The sequence below is a fragment of the Oncorhynchus kisutch genome, linkage group LG26, assembly GCF_002021735.2.
Source record: "Oncorhynchus kisutch isolate 150728-3 linkage group LG26, Okis_V2, whole genome shotgun sequence".
NCBI classification, from domain to species: Eukaryota; Metazoa; Chordata; class Actinopteri; order Salmoniformes; family Salmonidae; genus Oncorhynchus; species Oncorhynchus kisutch.
In genome coordinates, this window is record NC_034199.2 from 32,230,133 (window position 1) to 32,251,809 (window position 21,677).

General features: G+C 43.7%; 1 protein-coding gene across 6 annotated transcripts in view; it reads left to right on the forward strand.

The window, feature by feature from the left end:
* LOC109870942 (titin) overlaps nucleotides 1–21,281 on the forward strand; it is a 175,359-nt gene extending 154,078 nt beyond the window's left edge. For 5 of the 6 annotated variants that reach the window (XM_031805696.1, XM_031805697.1, XM_031805698.1 and 2 more), the window contains 25 exons: nucleotides 85–378; nucleotides 509–790; nucleotides 906–1,205; nucleotides 1,316–3,382; nucleotides 3,653–3,955; nucleotides 4,065–4,376; nucleotides 4,484–4,774; nucleotides 4,872–5,171; nucleotides 5,284–5,589; nucleotides 5,912–6,214; nucleotides 6,395–6,676; nucleotides 6,819–7,412; nucleotides 7,530–7,820; nucleotides 7,939–8,238; nucleotides 8,830–9,132; nucleotides 9,336–9,638; nucleotides 9,754–10,338; nucleotides 10,460–10,765; nucleotides 10,885–11,184; nucleotides 11,316–11,891; nucleotides 11,977–12,282; nucleotides 12,392–12,988; nucleotides 13,173–18,917; nucleotides 19,029–19,424; nucleotides 19,933–20,612. In XM_031805696.1, coding sequence (XP_031661556.1) covers nucleotides 85–378; nucleotides 509–790; nucleotides 906–1,205; nucleotides 1,316–3,382; nucleotides 3,653–3,955; nucleotides 4,065–4,376; nucleotides 4,484–4,774; nucleotides 4,872–5,171; nucleotides 5,284–5,589; nucleotides 5,912–6,214; nucleotides 6,395–6,676; nucleotides 6,819–7,412; nucleotides 7,530–7,820; nucleotides 7,939–8,238; nucleotides 8,830–9,132; nucleotides 9,336–9,638; nucleotides 9,754–10,338; nucleotides 10,460–10,765; nucleotides 10,885–11,184; nucleotides 11,316–11,891; nucleotides 11,977–12,282; nucleotides 12,392–12,988; nucleotides 13,173–18,917; nucleotides 19,029–19,424; nucleotides 19,933–20,234 — 15,944 coding nt within the window. In that variant the 3' untranslated portion in view covers nucleotides 20,235–20,612. Of the gene's footprint in view, nucleotides 1–84; nucleotides 379–508; nucleotides 791–905; nucleotides 1,206–1,315; nucleotides 3,383–3,652; nucleotides 3,956–4,064; nucleotides 4,377–4,483; nucleotides 4,775–4,871; nucleotides 5,172–5,283; nucleotides 5,590–5,911; nucleotides 6,215–6,394; nucleotides 6,677–6,818; nucleotides 7,413–7,529; nucleotides 7,821–7,938; nucleotides 8,239–8,829; nucleotides 9,133–9,335; nucleotides 9,639–9,753; nucleotides 10,339–10,459; nucleotides 10,766–10,884; nucleotides 11,185–11,315; nucleotides 11,892–11,976; nucleotides 12,283–12,391; nucleotides 12,989–13,172; nucleotides 18,918–19,028; nucleotides 19,425–19,932 lie in introns of all 6 variants that reach the window. The other variant, XM_031805694.1, reaches the window with a different exon arrangement.
* The last annotated feature ends 396 nt before the right edge of the window (nucleotides 21,282–21,677 follow it).

A 21,677-nucleotide genomic window follows, 5' to 3' on the forward strand; every position in this document is an offset into this window, starting at 1 on the left:
GTGTGCTATCATGCTATCATGAATGTGAACTTTATGAGTAAACACTTTACACATTTAGCAACCTGACCTTTCACTTCCCCTTAGATCCACCTGGTACTCCTAACGTCATTGATGTCACACGAGACACCGTCACCCTTAAATGGGATACACCCAAGAAAGATGGAGGCTTTAAGATTGTGGCGTACAGTGTGGAGCGACGCCAAGGCAGAGGCAAATGGTTGAGATGCAACTTCACAGACATTAGTGATTTGCAATTCACCATCACCGGACTTTCTGCTGGTGATCGCTATGAATTCAGAGTGATTGCCAGAAATGCTGTCGGCACAGTCAGTCCACCCTCGCAGTCTTCTGGCTATGTCATGACTAAAGATGAAAGTGGTAATATACATTATATTAAATATATATTCAATATATTAAATATACATTATATAAATTATACAACCTAAGTTTGTCTCTATGTGATTAAATGTAGCATTAATTGTATATTTTTGTGTCTTTCTCTGTTTAGTTTCTCCCGACATTGAGTTCAGTGCTGATACTGCTCTTGTGTACAAGGCTGGTGAAAACATCAAACTGAACTGCAGTATTACTGGACGACCAGTGCCTCAGGTCATATGGTACAAGAACGGTAAAGAGGTCGACAAGAAGATGTTGATTGATATCACAACTAACATCGGCTCCAGCAGCCTTTTCATCAGAGATGCTGATCGCGATCACCGCGGAGTGTACATGGTGGAAGCCAAGAACAGCTCTGGAACAAAGACAGAGAGTGTCAACATCAGAGTCTCAGGTTTGTTTATAGAAACAGTAGATTGTTACATTCCTTATTGTCTCTAAAATTGTGCTGAAAATGATTTAAGTGGATAGATTCATGCTTAACCATTAGCAATGTATGCTTTCTTCAGATACCCCTGGACCACCTGAGGGACCAGTGCGTTTCACTGGTATCACTACAGAAAAGGCAACTGTCTGGTGGAACCCGCCAGAGAACGATGGATGTGCTGCAATCCTCTATTATACGGTGGAGAAGAGAGAAACATCTAGGATCTCCTGGGCAATGGTGACAAGCAAGTGTGAAGCTTGTTCATTCAACGCCACCAAGCTGATCAAGGGAAACGAGTACCAGTTCCGTATCTCTGCTGTCAACAAGTTCGGAGTTGGACGTCCACTTGACTCTGATTCATTCATTGCACAGATGCAATTCAGTAAGTTCCACCAACCAACAATTTCTAAAGTGATCACTGACATGTATACTTATGTGTTATTAACTTCAATTATTCTGTTTAACACAAACAAATGTTGTTTTGTTTCACAGCCGTTCCAGAAGCCCCAGGAACACCAGATGCCACAAATGTGACTGGAGACACCATCACAATAGGCTGGACAAGACCCAGGTCAGATGGTGGAAATGAGATCAAGCACTACATCCTGGAGAGACGTGAGAAGAAGAGTTTGCAATGGGTGAAGGTTTCATCCAAAAGACCAATCACTGAGCTCAGACACAGAGTGACACACCTGACCGAAGGTAATGAATATGAATTCCGTGTCATGGCTGAAAATGGTGCCGGAATCGGACCAGCAAGCAGCACATCAAGACTCTTCAAGTGCAAAGAGCCAACAAGCGCACCAAGTGCTCCTTCACTGGTGAAGGTTACCGACTCCACAAAGTCATCTGTCACCCTGGAATGGATCAAGCCTGTGTTCGACGGTGGAATGGAGATAATTGGCTATATCATTGAGATGTGCAAGGCAAGCCTTAATGAATGGCACCAAGTCAATAGAACAACTTGCATCAACACCACATACACCGCTAAAGGTTTAATGGCTGGTGAGGAATATAGGTTCCGTGTGCGTGCAGTGAATGGGTCTGGAAAAGGAGAAGCATGTGCAGTTCCTAATCCAGTGCAAGCTGTTGATAGACTGACGTCACCAGAAATCACCCTTGATGCAGACTTCAAACAGACACACGTCGTGAAGAACGGTGCCACCGTCACTCTTCATATTGCCTTCTGTGGTAAACCAGCTCCGCTGGCTACATGGACCAAGGCAAGTGGAGAACTTGGTGTTATGACAGATGTCAACACAACTGACACATACAGTACCTTGACCATTGAGAGCTGTACCAGATATGACTCTGGTAAATATACCTTATCTCTTGAGAACAACGGTGGTCGCAAATCTATCACATTTACCGTGAAGGTGCTTGATACACCTGGACCTCCAGGAGCTATCAGCTTCAAGGATGTGACCAGAGGAGCTCTGACAATGCTGTGGGACGCTCCAGCCAACGACGGTGGAGCCCGTATTCAGCACTACATCGTAGAAAAGCGTGAGGCTAGTCGTCTCAGCTGGAAGTCAGTCAGCGAAAAATCCTCACGTCAAATGATCAGAATGACCAACCTAGGCATAGGTGTGCCTTACCTGTTCAGAGTCATCGCTGAAAATATGTATGGCAGGGGAGAACCCTGTGAGATGACTGAACCAATTACTGCAACTGAGGTGCCTGCTCCACCCAAGAGTCTTGACGTCATTGACACTACTAATTCCACTGCTATCTTGGCCTGGCTGAAACCTGAACACGACGGTGGCAGCCGCATCACAGGTTACATTGCTGAAGCCAAAGCAAAGGACTCTGATCGCTGGGTTGTTGGCGGTCAAACCAAACTCCTGAAGTTAGTCATTGAGGGCTTGATTGAGAACACAGAATATGACTTCCGCGTCAAGGCTATCAATGAGGCTGGTATCAGTGTCCCAAGAGATGCCTTAGCATCCGTTGTCATCAAGGAGCCTAAGATTGAGCCCACAGCAGATCTCAGTGGCATAACCAACCAGCTGATCACATGCAAGACTCACGATGCATTCACCATTGATATCCCCATCAGTGGCAGACCAGCTCCAAAGGCCACCTGGAAACTGGAGGAGATGAAGCTAAAAGAGACTGATAGAGTGATCATCAAGACTACCACAGAAAAGACCACCCTGGTGGTAAAAGACAGCAAGAGAGCAGACAGTGGAAAATACTACCTCACTCTGGACAATGCCGCCGGAGCAAAGACATTTGCTGTTACTGTCAACGTTGTTGGAAGACCCACTCCACCAGTAGGACCCATTGGAATCTCTGCAGTGTCATCAGATGGCTGTTCATTAGCTTGGACAGCACCAGAGGATGATGGTGGAACGGATATAGACAACTACATAATTGAGAAACGTGAATCTGGATCTACATCCTGGCAAGTGGTGAACTCAAGTTGTAAACGCACAACGATCAAAGTCAGCCATCTGACCAAATACATGGAGTACACCTTCCGTGTCTCTGCTGAGAGCAAGTATGGCGTGAGCAAGTCCATCGAATCCTCAGCTGTTGTCATTGAGCATCCATTCGGTAAGTTCTATGTACCTACATGTGTTAAATCAATTTACATTTGCTGTAATAGTTTGAAAAAGACACTTTTTTTTATTTGACCTTTATTTAACCAGGCAAGTCAGTTAAGAACATATTCTTATTTTCAATGACGGCCTGGGAACAATGGGTTAACTGCCTGTTCAGGGGCAGAACGACAGATTTGTACCTTGTCAGCTCGGGGGTTTGAACTCGCAACCTTCCGAAAAAGACACTAACGATGAATTGTTTTTATCTTATTCTCGATATCAGTTCCACCAAGTCCACCAACCCGCCCAGATGTGGTGACAGTATCTGCTACTGCTATTGGGATCAAGTGGGATCTGCCATATGCTGATGGCGGCAGCAAGGTGACTGGATACTGGATAGAGAAGAAGGAGAGAAACACCATTCTTTGGGTCAGGGAGAACAAGCTCCCATGCCTGGATACCCAATTCAAAGTCTCCAGTCTCATTGAGGGCCTGGAGTACCAGTTCAGAGTTTATGCAATGAATATTTCTGGTCTCAGCAAAGCCAGTGAGGCCTCAAGACCAGTAGTGGCTTTGAACCCAGTCGGTAAGTGCAACATTCAAAGGACATTTTTCTAAATATTTTGAGTCTCTTTGATCCATGTTGACATTTGACCTTTCTGCTGATTGTACATTCTTATTCTGTTTCCATGTAGATCCTCCTGGTAAACCAGAGGTGACTGATGTCACAAGGTCCTCAGCTACTATTGCATGGGGTATACCATTCAATGATGGTGGCAGCAAGATTGTCGGATACGTCGTGGAGCGCAAGCCATGGAGTGATGATGAGTGGGATGATGCCCACTGGTTGAAGTGTAACTACACCACCATCACGGAGACTCACTTCACAGTCAGAGGACTGGGTGAAGGAGAAATCTTTGAATTCCGTGTCATTGCCAGAAATGGAGCCGGAGTTCACAGTGCACCATCTGAAACAACAGGACCGATCACCTGCAAGGATGAATACAGTAAGTTACTGTTAGATACTGTTAAGTGACTGTTACGATTACTCGTATATAAACGTACATTTCACCACATTTCTTTTTTATGATTTATATTTTATTTTTGTCTGTAGCTCCTCCCAAAGCTGAACTTGACAGCTCTCTTGTTGGAGAGCACGTCACTGTCCGGGCTGGGTCAGACCTGGTCCTTGATGGTGTAGTTGGTGGTAAACCCGAACCCATAGTATGGTGGGCCAAGGGTGACAAGGTCCTGGAGCTGGGAGAGAAATACTCCCTGACATACACCAGTTCAAGAGCCATGGCCATCATCAAGTCCTGCAACAGAAATGACACTGGAAGATATGTTCTGACCGCGAAGAACGCCAGTGGAACCAAGACAGTGGCTGTCAATGTTAAAGTACTCGGTAAGAACATGGAAACAAATTGGAGCTCAACAAAATGTCTTCTTACACTGACTATTACCATAATAACACATTTGTATGTTTCAATCTGTATTTCCAGATACACCAGGGCCTCCTGAGGACAAGATCACAATCACCAGGGTGACAGAGGAGAAGTGCACTGTGTCTTGGAAGATCCCTCTGGAGGACGGTGGAGATCTGGTCACTCATTACATTGTTGATAGGCGTGAGACCAGCAGACTCAACTGGGTGATCATGGAGACTGAGTGCAAGACTCTGTCTTGTGTCAGCTCCAAACTGATCAAGAACAACGAGTACGTCTTCCGTGTCAGAGGAGTCAACAAGTTCGGACCTGGTGTGCCCTTGGAGTCCGAGCCTGTCATCGCCAGAAACGCATACAGTAAGTGTGCATCCAGTGGCCATCTCATTTTAGTAAATTCAAAACAATTTTAGTCTGATTCTAAGGCAAACCCTTATTAAGCATGATTTTTTTCCCCCCTACATCATTGCAGCTATCCCATCACAACCTGGAGCACCAGAGGTCACGGCTGTAGGAAAAGAGCACGTCATCATTGAATGGATGAAACCTGAGAGTGATGGTGGAAGTGAGATCAAGAATTACCTAGTAGACAAACGTGAGAAGAGCAGCTCCAGATGGACCAGGGTCAATAAGACCTTTACCATCTACGACATCCGCCTGAAGATCTCTGGTCTGCTGGAAGGCAGTGATTACCAGTTCCGTGTTACAGCCGTGAACACAGCTGGAAACAGCCAGCCCAGTGAAGCCTCTCAGTATGCCTACTGTAGAGAGCCAACATGTACGTTTTTTTTAATTTTATCTTTATTTAACTAGGCAAGTCAGTTTAAGAACAAATTCTTATTTTCAATGACAGCCTAGGAACAGTGGGTTAACTGCCTGTTCAGGGGCAGAACGACAAATTTGTACCTTGTCAGCTTGGGGATTTGAACTTGCTACCTTTCGGTTACTAGTCCAACGCTCAAACAGTCATTGTCTTATAATCCACCTTTATAATCTTACCGTTTTTGTTTCTAAAAGTTGACTTATGGTTGACTTTTGAAACACTGAAAAACTACTGCTGTTGAATAACCCATACTGTATTTTGTCTTTACCGATTCCAGACACACCAGCCCCTCCTTCAATTCCACGTGTGGTAGATTCCACCAAGCATAGCATTAGCTTGCAATGGACCAGACCAATGTATGATGGTGGTGCTGATGTTGTTGGCTACGTGGTGGAGGTGCTTGAGGAAGGAACTGAGCAGTGGTACAGGGCCACTCAGAAGACTCTGAAGACCAATTTGTTTGTTGCTGCTGGACTTCAAAGCAACAAGAAGTACAGCTTCCGCGTCGCAGGAGTCAATAGTAATGGCACTGGGGAATTCAGCGAACCAAGTGTGGAAATTGAGCCGGTTGAGAAACTTTGTAAGTTTGTTTTTATGCTTTTACTGTCAATACTTCACAATGGCAGCATTAGTAATGTAAATGGTAACTTGGTACAACTGCCGTTCATACCAATGTCTACATTAAAGCCCAGCCACTCCTTTACACTTTTACACTTTTTATACATATGTTGTTAACATGCTGTCATTTTGGTCCCAACAGCAATCCCTGATCTTGATCTTCCTGATGATCTGAAGAAGACTGTGTGTCTGAGAGCTGGTAACACTCTGAGGCTGTTTGTCAATGTGACTGGAAGACCTGCACCAGTATTGACCTGGAGGAAACCTGGCATTGACCTGCAGAGCCGTGGGTTCATTGATACAACTGACAGTTACACTCAACTAATTGTTGAGAAGGTCCATCGTTACGATTCTGGCAAATACACCATTGAGGCTGAAAATCCATCTGGCAAGAAATCAGCAACCATTCTCGTCAAAGTTTATGGTATGTTATGCGGTTACGTTGTCATACTTAAGATGGTTAAATGATTAAGAACTATCTGTAAACCATATAATTATTTAAAGAATAGTGATTTATATGATCTCTGTGCTGTGAACAGTCAGTTAATCCTTTCTGTATTTTCCAGACACTCCTGGACCACCCGGTTCAGTTAGAGTCAAAGACTACACAAAGGAGTCTGTCGTCATCACATGGGATGTACCAAGTATTGATGGTGGAGCCCCTGTGAACAACTACATCATTGAGAAACGTGAAGCTTCAATGAAATCCTACAAGACCGTTACAACAGAATGCAGGAAGACCTTGTTCAGAATCACTGGCCTGGAGGAATCAGTACACTACTTCTTCAGAGTGTTACCAGAGAACATATATGGTGTTGGAGAACCATGTGAAATCCCTGAATCAGTGTTGATCTGTGAAGTTCCCAGCCTTCCTCAGGATCTGCACATTGTGGATATCGGCAAGACCTCAGCAATCCTGAACTGGGAAAGACCTCTTCACGATGGTGGAAGCAGACTGACGGGCTACGTCATTGAAGCTAACATCGTTGGATCAGACAGATGGAGTGCAGTGGCCACCGTTAAACAGTCCATGTCCCAGCACACCGTCACTGGTCTGACAGAGAAGGAGACTTATCTCTTCAGAATCAGAGCTACAAACAGCAGAGGAGTCAGCGAGCCTAGGGAGATTACAGGACCTGTGGTCATTCAGGAACAACTACGTATGTTATATTCTGAATAATATCTGATATACATGGCAGTTAATCTATTTAAAATATGAAAGGTTTGATACATCTTCGAGATGTTCTAATTTTCAAAAACCATCTTTCCTTTTACAGTGGCACCCTATATTGATCTGACCGGCATTCCACAGAAGATTGTCCATGTGCCAGCCGGTAAACCAATCAACATCAATATTCCTATAAAAGCCCAACCTGCTCCAGTTTGCAGCTGGTCCTTCAATGGTACAAAGATGAAGGATAGTCTTGACCGGGTTAAGATTGAGTCTAATGGAAAATACACCAAACTGACTGTGCGTGAGACAACCATTGATGACACTGGTAGCTACACTCTTCAAGTGAAGAATTCCATAGGAACTGCAACAGAGATACTCAAAGTTATCATTCTTGGTAAGTGTGTGTGTTCTTGGAAAGCTTCCATACTTGTGTTTGTGCGTTCTTATGTTTTTGTTACTGCGTCAGGTATTGGAAAACTCGAAGTACTACCCGTCTGCTTATTTCTATCTAGATAAACCTGGAATACCCATTGGACCAATCACAGTTGATGCTGTTGATGCCACATCGGTAACGGTCAGCTGGGAGCCACCAGAGAAGGATGGCGGTGCCAACGTCAGTGGCTATGTTGTTGAGCAGCGTGACGCTCACCGCCCCGGATGGCTACCAGTGTCTGAATCTGTCACAAGACCCACATTCAAGTTCACCAGATTGTCTGAGGGAACTGAGTACGTGTTCCGTGTGGCTGCAACCAACCGCTTCGGCATTGGAGGATTCTTGCAGTCTGAAGTTGTTGAATGCAAGAGTCTCAAGAGTAAGTCATCATAAATCATAAAACACATTAAATTCCACCTTTTGACAATATGTATTATACACTATGATTTAAACACCAAAACAGTGAGAAAAGTGCCCAAATTTGTGGACTTTTTTCATGATATCCAATTGGTAGTTACAGTCTTGTCCCATCTCTGCAACTCCCGTACGGACTCGGGAGAGGCGAAGTTTGAGAGCCATGCATCCTCCGAAACACGACCACATTGCTCGTTTAACCCAGAGGCCAGCCGCACCAATGTGTCAGAGGAAACACTGTACAACTGGCGACTGAAATCAGCATGCATGTGCCCGGCCCGCCACAAGGAGTCACTAGAGCACGAGGGGCATAGCAGACACTACAGACCCTGGTTCAACCCCAAGCTGTGTCACAGCCAGCCAAACCTTCCCCTAACTCAGACAATTTTGCACTGCCTCTGTGGATTGAACCCGGGTCTGTAGTGACGCCTCTAGCACTGCGATGTAGTGCCTTAGACAGCTACGCCACTCGGGAGGACCAGTTTTGATGAAGTTAAAGAAACGAGATGATGGTGGGCGTAACTGATCTAATGTGAAATCTCTAATCTCTCCACAGCCGTACCCAGTGCACCAAACAGACCTGATGTACTGGATGTGACTCATGAAGGAATGACCATCACATGGCAGTCACCAGAAGAAGATGGAGGGTCCCAGGTGTCTGGATACATAATTGAGCGCAAAGAGGTCAGATCTGAAAGGTGGATGAGCATCGTTAAGAACCCAGTCACCATGACCAGATACAGATCATCTGGTCTGTGCGAAGGCAATGAGTATGAGTTCCGCGTGATCGCTCTGAACTCAAGAGGCTCGAGCAAACCCAGTATGGCATCTAAACCAGCTATCGCCATGGATCCCATTGGTATGTATCTGTAATCCTCTACCTTGTTTGTCATGCCCAACATTGGAATAGGCAGTAAATTAAGTCATTATTATTTTTTACTATTTTGCAATGTGTCATTCAACTCAATGATCTATGGGTCGAATTCCGCGGGAACTTAGCACCCATTTTCAAAGATGTATGCATAACCACAACTATTCTATTTGTTGTCTTTATCTAAACAGAGCCTCCTAGCACACCACAATTCCCCATGGTTACAGACACCACCAGAACTTCTGTGTCTCTGGCTTGGAGTCCTCCTGAGGAAGAGGGTGGTTCCGTCGTCACTGGTTACCTGATTGAGATGCAGAAGGTGGACCAGGTGGAATGGACCATGTGCAACACGACACCCATAAAAATCTGTGAATACACTCTGACACACATGCCTCAGGGAGCTGAGTACAAGTTCCGTGTGATGGCCTGCAACGCTGGTGGACCCGGAGAGCCAGTCGAGATCCCAGGAATCGTCAAGGTTATAGAAATGCTCGGTAAAGAGATTAAATATGTGTTTAGAGTGCCATGAAGAGCTGTATTTTGTATTTTGCTTTTGAAGCTTGTGTCAAATGTGAACTAATCTAATGATGTTTGTATGATTCATTTCAGACTATCCTGACTATGAACTGGACCCCAAATACGAGGAAGGCTATGTGGTCAGACAAGGAGGAGTCATCAGGCTGTCTGTGCCAATCAAGGGTAAACCAGTCCCTATCTGCAAGTGGACAAAGGAAGGCCGAGATGTCTCTCACCGAGCTATGATCGCCACCAACGATGATATCACTGAACTTGTGATCAAAGAAGCCCACAGAGACGACACCGGAACATATGACCTGGTGCTAGAGAATAAATGTGGCAGAAAGGCTGTCTACATCAATGTTAAAGTGATTGGACGTCCAGATGCACCGGAAGGTCCCCTTGAGTTTGATGATATCCAGGCTCGCTCCGTACGAGTCAGCTGGAGACCTCCCTCTCAAGACGGTGGCTCTGATATCCTGGGTTACATCGTTGAACGGCGTGAGGTATCAAAGGTAGCATGGTACACTGTGGACTCAAGAGTGGTGGACACAGCTCTGGTGGTCAAGGGACTGAAGGAGAATGTTGAATACCACTTCAAGATCACTGCTGAAAACCAATTTGGTGTGAGCAGATCTCTCAAATCAGATGAATGTGTCACTCCGAAGACACCCCTGTGTAAGTATTATTTTTATATTCATAATTATTTTTCTGCAAATGTGAAATGTGTTATTGTGTTAGTTATCATTCCTCACTTCTTCTATTTACAATTATGCAAATATTTGTTTGTATACAACAGCTCCTCCAGAACCTCCAATCAACCCACCAGAAGTTATGGATGTCACAAAGAGCACTGTTGCTCTCTCTTGGGGCAGACCAAAGGATGATGGTGGCGCCCGCATTTCAGGATATTACGTTGAGAGGAGAGAGGTGTCCACAGAGAAGTGGGTGCGTCACAACAAGACACACATCACCACAACAATGTACAGTCTCACTGGACTCATCCCTGATGCTGAATACCTGTTCCGTGTCGTGGCACAAAACGACATTGGTCAGAGTGAACCTGGACCAGTATCTGAAAATGTTATATGCAAAGATCCATTTGGTAAGTATATAATAGGTCTTTATATTATACATTTAATAATATATAGAAATAATATAAATTATACAGTACTTTAAAAGATGAATGATTGCAATTTCATTGTTAACTCTCTCTTTGGATAGACAAACCCGGTCAACCAGGTGAGATTGATATCATCTCCGTTGCCAAAGACTTTATCACTATTCACTGGCTGCGGCCAGAATGTGATGGTGGCAAAGAGATCCTGGGTTACTGGATTGAATTTAGACAGGCAGGAGAAAGTGCCTGGAAGAAATGCAACAAGGAGCGTTCCAAGGACAGACAGTTCACCATGGGTGGTCTGATGGAGGCTACAGAGTACGAGTTCAGAATCCTTGCAGAAAATGAAACCGGAATGAGTAGACCTCGCAGGACTGCCATGGGCATCAAGACTAAACTGAGCTGTACGTTGGTGTAATATTTAAATTGTCAATTATCATAAGATACTGTAAGTGCCTTACATTATGAACATCAGTGCAATGCATCATTGCTTTTCACTTGAAATAATGTTAATTCTCTGATTATATTTCAACAGTGGGAGAGGCTCCTAGTCTCAAGGAAGACATGGCAGATGTCATTGCAAAACTTGGTGAATCAGGAACTCTGACATGCCAGATTATTGGACGTCCCCTTCCTGAAATCAGATGGTACAGATATGGCAAGGAGCTGATCCAGAGCCGCAAGTACAAGATGAGTTCTGATGGTCGCAACCATTCACTGACAGTGGCCACAGATGAACAGGAAGATGAGGGCGTGTACACTTGCAGAGCAGTCAATGAAGCCGGTGAAACAGAGTCCAGCGGCAAGCTGCGCTTGCAGGCCACACCTGCTTTCCACCCTGGATTCCCATTGAAGGAGAAATACACTGCAGGGTGTGGAACAAGTCTTCGTCTCCATGTTGTCTACATTGGCCGTCCAATTCCTCAAATCATGTGGTTCTATGCAAAGAAGCCTCTCAACGCTTCTGAAAATGTGATAATTGAAAACACTGAGAGTTACACTCATCTGGTTATAAGGAATGTACAGCGCAAGACAAACGCTGGAAAATACAAGGTGCAATTGACCAACAAATTTGGAACTGTTGAAACCATACTCAAGGTTGAAATTCAAGGTAACAGTTTGTTTCCACAACTATTATTGCGATAATATCAGTGGTAATTTTATAAACTGAACCAATTTTTTTGCTTTGTTTTCAGATAAACCTACCAAACCCGAGGGGCCTATTGTTGTTGATGCTGTGTTGAAGAGTGCAGTGATCATCAGCTGGAAACCACCGAAGGATGACGGTGGATCAATGATCACCAATTACATTGTGGAGAAACGAGAAGCAAAGGAAGGCGAGCAGTGGCAACTTGTGTCATCGTCAGTCTCAGGAAACACTTGCAGGATTCCAAATCTGATTGAAAATGCTGGATACTACTTCCGTGTTTCTGCTCAGAACCAATATGGAGTCAGTGAGGCACTTGAGGTTCCAAGTGTTCTCATTATCAAGAGTCCATTCGGTAAGTATTCTTGCTGACAGTGATAAATATAGCAAATAGATCATGTTTACTGTAACGATTAAGAGAATAAGGCACTTCTATAAGATCGATCTCATTGTTTGTTCCTCAGAAAAACCTGGAATTCCCATGCAGCCTGTTGTCACAGAAGTGACCAAGGATTCTTGTCTTGTGTTCTGGAAACCACCAAAAGACGATGGAGGTGCAAAGATAAATAACTATTTCCTGGATAAACGAGAGAAGAAACAGAACAAATGGATCACTTGTACATCCAATGAAATCCACGAGACACATTTCTCTGTAAAAGGCCTTCTTGAGGGCTTTGAGTATGAGTTCCGTGTGAAATGTGAAAACATGGGTGGTGAGAGTGGTTGGAGTGAGGTGTCAGAGGCCGTCATTCCCAAATCAGGTCTCACAATGAAACCTCCTATCTTCAGAGAAGAAATGAGACCAGACATGATTGTGAAGTTTAAGTCCAATGCTACATTTGTCACCAAAATTGTTGGACATCCCATCCCTGCCGTGAAATGGTACAAGAATGGCAAAGAAATGGTTTCAGATGGAATCAAAATCAAATTGCAAGAATTCAAGGGAGGCTATTACCAACTTATTATTGCTAATGCTGAGGACAGTGACACAGGTGTCTATCAAGTCAGGGCAACAAACCAAGGAGGATCTATCTCTACAACAGTGAATCTGACTGTTGAAGGTAAAAAAAATTGATAGGCTTTTGAAAAGAGGAAATGTTGTGTTAAACATACATATTTTTATTTTAAAAAGTTTGAAATCCCTTACATTTCAGAACAAATGTAGGTCAGTTTGCATTTTATTTGCATTTGTTAAGAATTGATATACTCAAATAATTTATATTCTTTATCTTCTGTCTACTCCAGTTCCTGCCAAGATCCACCTACCTCTAGAACTGCAAGGCATGGGTGCAGTCCATGCTGTCAAGGGTGAAGTGGTTACCATTAAGATTCCAATCAGTGGCAAACCCGACCCTCAAATCCAATGGCAGAAGGGACCAGAGATCATGGGATCATCTGCCCACACTCAAGTGATTGTCACAAGATCATTTACTTCACTCGTCTTTCCTAAAGGAGTTCAGAAGAAGGATACAGGTTACTATGTAATCACTGCCAAGAACCGATTCGGAGCTGACAAACAGACCATTGAAGTTGCCGTGGCAGATGTACCAGATTCTCCTAAGGGCATTAAAGTCAGTGAAATCACTAGAGATTCCATCACTCTAACCTGGAGTCCTCCTGAAAAAGATGGCGGAAGCCCTATCGTCAACTACATTATCCAGAAGTGCCCCACATCGGGTGACAGGTGGATCCGCGCTGGTAAAACCAATGAGCCTAAATACACCATGATCGCTCTGTTTGGCAAGACAAAGTACCAGTTCCGTGTCATTGCGGAGAACCAGTTTGGTCTAAGCGATCATTCTGAACCAACTGAGCCTGTTACAACAATAGAGGATAAATCTGTTATCAGAAACTACGATGAAGAAGTTGATGAAGCTAGAGAAATCACCAAAGAAGAGGCTCCACATTCATCAAAAATCAAGATGGTGGCTGCCCAGTACACAATATCTGAAGAGCTGGCACGTGCCGGAACATTTGGCGTTGTTCATCGCTGTGTTGAAAACAAGTCCAAGAAGACATTCATGGCCAAGTTTATCAAGATTAAAGGTACTGATCAGGAGCTGGTTGCTAGGGAAATTGAGACACTCAATCTTGCTAAACACAAAAACTTCATGTACCTACACGAGTCCTTTGACAGTTTGGAAGAAATGGTCTTGATCTACGAGTTTATCTCAGGCGTGGACATCTTTGAACGACTTGGCACAGGCAACTTTGAGCTCTCAGAACTGGAGATTGTTAGGTACCTGAGACAGGTGTGCTCAGCTCTGAAGTTCTTGCACAAACTCAACTATGCTCATTTTGAAATCAAACCTGACAACATTGTCTACACCACAAGAAAGAGCACAAACATAAAAATTATTGAAACGGGCCAGGCTAGATTACTGACTCCTGGAGAAAATATCAGAATCAATTTCACTGCACCAGAGTACTGTGCACCTGAAGTCCACTGCCATGGTCTTGTCAGCACTGCAACTGACATGTGGTCAGTTGGTGTGCTAACCTATGTGCTCCTCAGTGGACTTAATCCCTTTGCAGCAGAATCAACCACAAAAATGATTGAAAATATCTCAAATGCAGAATACATCTTTGACAGTGAGGCCTTCAAAGAGACCAGCATCGAAGGTATGGACTTCTGTGACAGACTTCTGTGTAAAGACCTGAAGAAACGTATGACTGCTCATGAAGCTTTGGAACATCCTTGGCTTAGGTTGAAGCTGGAACACCTCAGCACAAAGACTATCAAAACATTGAGACACAGAAGATACTACCAGACATTGGTGAAGAAAGACAGAGAGACAATCGTCTCAGCAGCGCGTGTTGCTTTTGGTGGTGGATTCAGGAGTTACAGAGGTTATGCAGTTGGCAAAGTCAAGATTGCGTACCCTGTAGAAGGTCTGAGAGCCGGTCCAGTCATGCATGGATCTTCAGAGGAAGGTGGGCATGTCAGATTTGTTTGCAACATTGAAAACTACGACGAAACCACAAAAGCAATTTGGTACTTTGGCACCCGCCAGTTAACAGCAAGTCACAAATATGAAATCAGCTACTTCAATGGAGTTGCTAGCATCTACGTCAAGGAAATTGAAACATCTGATGATGGTGTCTACAGATGCAAAGTTGTCAGTCAGGATGGTGAAGATAATGCCTATGGAGAACTCTTCGTTGAAACTGTGAGATGCTATCGTGAACACTTTATTGGACGCTCACTTACAAAGAAGAGAAAGCTTGATAAGCAAAGACTTATGCAAAGACCACCAGAGTTCACTCTGCCTCTGTACAACCGCACTGCTTACATCGGTGAAGATGTTCGTTTTGGTGTAACCATAACAGTGCATCCAGAGCCAACAGTAACATGGTTGAAGGCTGGACAGGAAATCAAACGAGATGATAAGAAGTACACTTTCATTAGTGACAAGGGTCTTTATCAATTGATGATCCACAATCTTGAACTTGATGACGATGCTGAATATACTGTTATGGCCCACAACAAGTTTGGTGAAGATAGTTGCACTGCACGTCTGACAGTGACACCTCACCCTGTTAGTGAAGACAACATGAGGCCAATGTTCAAACGGCTGTTGGCTAATGTGGAGTGTGTAGAGGGCCATAGTGTCCGTTTTGACTTGAGGGTCTCTGGAACACCTGCACCAACCCTGAAGTGGGAGAAGGATGGCAGGCCATTGGAATTCAACCAACAAATCGCAGTTGTCCAAGAGGATGTAGACTATCACGTTCTGCATGTCAGAGAAACTCTTATTGAGGATTCAGGTCTTTACAAAGTTACCGCAACAAACTGTGTTGGATCAGTGTGTTGCCAGGCCACACTGAAGGTGGACCGCATTACATATAAAAGAAGAGAATATAAGAGTGAGGTGGAACAACAGAAGTATGTTCAACAACAAATTGACAAGACACTGAAAATGGCACAAAGCCTTTCCACCACTGAAGTTACTGGATTCAACCAAGTGGCTCAAGAGGCTTTGAAACACGCTGCAGACATATACAAGCCAGGAGTGAGTACTAAACACTGCGAGGGTGAATTTGATATCACAGAAGAAAAACCATTCGTAAAGATGGAGGAAAGGAAACTTTGCATGCCATATAAAATTCCTGAGCCACGTGTCCATGATGCAAGTGCTCTGGATGAAGACCTGTTGATTAAACACTTTGTACCTTTGTCTGACATGAAGTGGTACAAGAAACTCAGAGACCAGTATGAAATGCCTGAGCGGATGGAGAAGATTGTACAGAAGAGACAGAAACGCATTCGTCTCTCCAGGTGGGAGCAATTCTATGTCATGCCCCTTCCTAGAATCACTGACCAGTATAGGCCTAGATGGCGTATTCCAAAGCTCACACAAGATGACTTGGAAACAGTAAGACCAGCAAGACGGTCACCTTCTCCTGGATCAGAGGCATCCTTCAGATCACGAAGACGCTCCCTGGGTGATATGAGTGATGAAGAGCTTCTGCAGCCCATTGACGATTACCTCTCAATGAAGAAAGCTGAGGAGGAAAGGCTCCAACTTGACGAGGAGCTTGAACTTGGCTTCTCTGCCTCCCCACAAAGCAGCCCTGTCCGGTTCGAGTTATCTGCTCTGCGTCATGAAGCAAAGAAACATGTTGCAAGAAGAGGAGTATCACAAGTAACCGAGCACAAGGTCAAGAGAACAGAAGTTTCACAGTTCATGAGGAGGAGAAGATCACTGTCTCCTACATACATTGAGCTGATGCGCCCTGTTTCTGAGCTGATAAGAGCTCCTCGCCCATGTCCTCTAGGGCCAGAGGAGATTGTGGAAAGGAGATCACCCACCCCTGAGAGGACACGTCCACACTCCCCCAGCCCCCCAGCTTCAGCTGAGAGATCCTCCCGCTCATCCTCAAGATTTGAGAGGTCAGCCAGATTCGACATCATGTCCAGATACGAGTCAAGAAAGGCTGCACTGAAATCTGAGCGCAAGTACCAGACAGTGACCCAAACACCCTTCAGCCTCGACCACGCCCCACGTGTGACCGTGAGAATGCGTTCTCATCGCGTCCCATGTGGTCAGAATACAAAGTTCACTCTGAATGTCCAAGCGAAGCCTGAGGCTGAGATCCAGTGGTTCCACAATGGACAACTGATTCAACAAAGTGAGAAGTTACGCTTCACAAACATGAGTGGAGTGCTGTCTATACAGATCTGTGATTGTCAGGCAGAGGACAGTGGCACGTACCGTGTTGTTTGCTCAAACTCAAAGGGAGAAGCGTCCGACTATGGTATCCTTGATGTTTCTGAAGATGAATTCTCCACATATACATCACGTCGTAAAGATGAGGAGGCTCCACAACCATTTGTTCCTGATATCACAAAGACAGACCATTACCACATATCATCCTTCAAGGCAGCTTCCTCCTCAGCAACACACATGGAGGTGAAGGAAAGTAAATCAAAGTTAACTGAAACACGTGAAACATATGAAAGATATGATACATCTGAACGATTTGTATCTGCATCTGAAAAATATGCTGCATCCGCTAAGTATGCATCAACTGAATACTTAACATCTGCAGCATCCTTATCATCAGCATCTTCTGGAAAGTTTGAATTGACTGAAAGATACTTGTCGGGTGAAAGACATGCATCGTCTGAAAGATACGCATCATCAGACACATATGCTTCATCTGAAACAAAAATTAGGGCTATGGAGGAGTCAGAAGTTGAGCAAGTGACTGTTCATAAAGTCAAGTCGACTCTGGCAGCCAGAATAATAACTAAACCACAGTCTGTAACAGTTAATGAGGGAGAGACTGCTCGATTCACTTGCGACATTGATGGCGAACCAGCACCAACTGTTACATGGATGCATGAAGGACAAGTCATTGTATCCTCTCATCATCGTATGGTGTCAACCACGCAGTACAAGTCTACCTTTGAAATTTCCTCTGTCCAATCTTCTGATGAAGGAAGCTACACACTGGTGGTTGAGAATGCTGAGGGGAGACAAGAGACTCGGTTTAGCCTGACCATTTTCAGAGCAATTGTTGAAGAGGAGTTTGTTGTCTCAGTGAAGTCACCAGAGCCTGGATTCAAGTCTCCTGAACGAGTAGCTTCACCTCCCAGTGTTCCCCCAACCCCTACCTCATCAATCAAGTCTCCTGAACCAATCATGTCACCCGCTAGTGGGAAGTCGCCAACCCCATCAATCAAGTCTCCTGAACCAATTACTTCGCCTCCAAGGGTGAAGTCCCCTCCCCCAGTCAAGTCTCCTGAGCCAGTCATGTCACCAAAGGGAGTGAAATCACCTCCCAGGATCAAGTCTCCTGAACCAGTTGTATCGCCTCCAAGGGTGAAATCCCCTCCCCAAGTCAAGTCTCCTGAGCCAATCATGTCGCCAAAGGGAGTAAAATCACCTCCCAGAGTCAAGTCTCCTGAACCAGTTGTCTCACCTCCAAGGGTGAAGTCCCCTCCCCCAGCCAAATCTCCTGAACCAAAAGGAGTGAGGTCACCTCCCCAAGTCAAGTCTCCTGAACCAAAAGGAGTGAAGTCACCTCCCCAAGTCAAGTCTCCTGAACCAAAAGGAGTGAAGTCACCTCCCCAAGTCAAGTCTCCTGAACCAATCACTTCACCTAAGAGAATCAAATCTCCACTAACTGTGAAATCCCCAACTCCTAAAGCTCCAAAGATTGTCCAACAACTCACAGCCGAAAACTCAAAAGACAAAGTGAGAATGTCCTGTGTATCTGAAAGCAGCGTGAGAGAAGTTGTGTGGTACAGGAATGGAGTGAAACTGACACAGAGCAGTCACTATGAGTTCCACATGTCTGTGGATGGGCATTGTTCCCTCATTATCAATGACCTCTCTGAGAAGGACCAGGGAGAATACTCTTGTGGGCTTATCTCAGAAGGAGGAGTCTCAGCTAAATCTTCATTCTCATTTGTCGGCCAAGTGTTCCAATCCATCTACACTAAAGTCACAGCTTATGTGCAGCAACACATGGCCATGAAAGGTAAGTTCTGCCATAAAAAGTATTTTGATTAAACTCAATTCTGTACCAATTCTATACACGTTTGTACATGCATGTTTCAAGTGGTTCCTTGTCTCTTTTCGTCTATTTCAGTGAAAACCAAACAAGTAACGATGAGTCAAAAAGAGGCATCTATGGCTATGGCTTCCCATACAAGTTCAGAACAGGTCGTTAAGAAAGAAATCCACGGAGGAGCTCAGATGATGATGATGGGGGAGAGTGCTGCTCTTAGTAGCATGCAGGAAAGCTTCTCTTCCCAATCAGCCCACATGGCTTCTTCTTCTATGCACCAGGAGACCTCTTTCAGCAGCTCCAGTATGTCTAGCATGGCTGCCATGGCTGCTGAAATGCAGATGGAAACCATGTCTCTATCTAGCATGTCTTCCATGACATCTTCCCATACCATGAGCTCCAGCAGTATGACCGAAATGATGAGTCACTCTCACCTGGAGGGGTCCTCCATGAGATCCATTGCACAGGGTATGCTAGGTGAGTATCTCATGCATGCTTATGGCATACAAGTCTTACAATGCATTATAGCCTTCATTATAGGGCATTATACCTTCAGGCTTTAAACAAGTAATGCTGCAGAGCTGCTACATACAGTTTTTGACTTGTAAATGAACGATATGTACCAATTGGTTCTTGAAGAATATAACTAATAAATGCCTCATGAGCTTAGTTCAACTGTCATACCTCATCAGAATCCAAAATATACATTTGTTTTACTCCAATGTTTTTAAACAATGTAAGTGTAAGCAAACACTATATCACTATAAAATATGGTTAAAAATATCATTTTGATATCATGGATGGTCAGTCCTTGCATCCATAGTCTGTGAATTTGAGAGTGGTTAAATTTCTCCATCCCTCAGCTTTTTACCGAAACAGGGGAACATTTTAATTGTTTCATCTTCGGATTGCCCCTTTAAGTAAAATATTAGCCATATTTGTAGTGGTGTAGTTGTCTAAGTATTTTTTTTGTTTTCTCAAAAAGGTGCAACAGGTGCACCAAGAATTGAAGCTCTCCCAGAGGATATAACCATTGAACTTGGGAAGGTTCTCACCGTAGCCTGTGCTTTCTCCGGAGAGCCCACACCTAACATCGAATGGTCCCGCAGTGGAAAAACCCTACCTGGTGAGAAGCATGGCGGTAGGTTCCATATCGAGACCTCAGAGGACCTCACTACACTCATCATCACCAGTGTGAAAGAGGAGGATGCTGGAGTGTACACCCTCAAACTGTACAATGACTTTGGATCTGACACTGCAACAGTAACTGTAAGCATTCGATCATAAAATTTAAAAAAACAGTCCAAATATTTCTATCCTCCCCTTTCCCAACTTCAATGCTTTTTATTTATTCATTTAACCAAAAATAATCTTACTTGATAAAGACCTGGATTTCTGTTATTGTAAATATGAACTATTTTTATACCAAACATGACATAAATTTATGCCAAACTAGACTAAAGTCTAAAGTTGTTATAAAATGTGCCATATTGGATAATTATGACTAGGATTTTTGAACCACTTTTCTGTGACATGTACATAATGTATATAGCCGAATTTAACGGTTATGGAAAATGTATGAATTGTTATTTATGACAATATTAACTGAAACAAAAGGAACTAAATGTTTAACAGGAGAAAGTTTCACATGAAACGAATACCCTGTTAAACCTGAAACTAAACTCCGTGCCTCAACAAAAAGTTGAAGTCTTAAGATTTCCTCAACAGGTAGAGAGGTTCCCTGTTGAAGTTTATACTAAATCAGAGAGACGAGATGTTAGACACTGTATGTTATTACCTGCAGTGTTATTATCATACTCCTATGAATTGTAACATGATCATAAGACCCTGAGTGCTGTTTGCATCAACCCTCATGTAAGTAGCACAACTAGGCCTTGTGTTCAGACTGACTATGTCATAACCACCATTTTAATGACATGCTCAAGGTGCGAGCGGCCTGCACTTGAGCTGAAATGTTTTTTTGGGTGCTCTGTTTCTGGCAAATGACTGCTTGATTGATTTTCTGAACAACATCAACCTGGCTATTAAAAATTGAAAGTCCATCAGGCACTTTTTTTGCAGAATCAGAGCCATCTCTTGGAGGTTTGCTTGAGTGCGTTACTTTTGAGTGTTAGCTTTAGAATTTCACCTTGTCAGGTGTTAGGGCAAACATCAAGCAAGTGTACCACAGCGACAACACCTGCTGTGTTAAAATGAAAAGAAAACCAAATGTATTAACTGTTCTGCCCTGCACTTTCGTTTGATTTAAATTAGAATTGTAGAATGAAATGCAACCTCCCCTTGATTTAATAAAGCATGATATCAGCACTAAAATGTTTTATGATTTGTGTTCTTTATTGGTATGCAAGCATGTATGAATGTATGTATGTGTATGTATGTATGTACACTATGTACTGTATGTATGTACACTATGTACTGTATGTATGTACACTATGTACTGTATGTATGTATATATACACTGAACAAAAATATAAATGCAACGTGCAACAATTTCAAATATTTTATCGAGGTAAAATTCATATAAGGAAATCAGTCAATTGAAATAAGTTCATTAGCAAGACCTGCTCTTTCCATGGCAAAAACTAAACAGGTTAAATCTACTTCAATCAGTATAGAATGAAGGGACGGCTTTGAGACTATTGAGACATGGATTGTGTATGTGTGCCATTCAGAGGGTGAATGGGCAGGACAAAAGCGAGTGCCACTTAT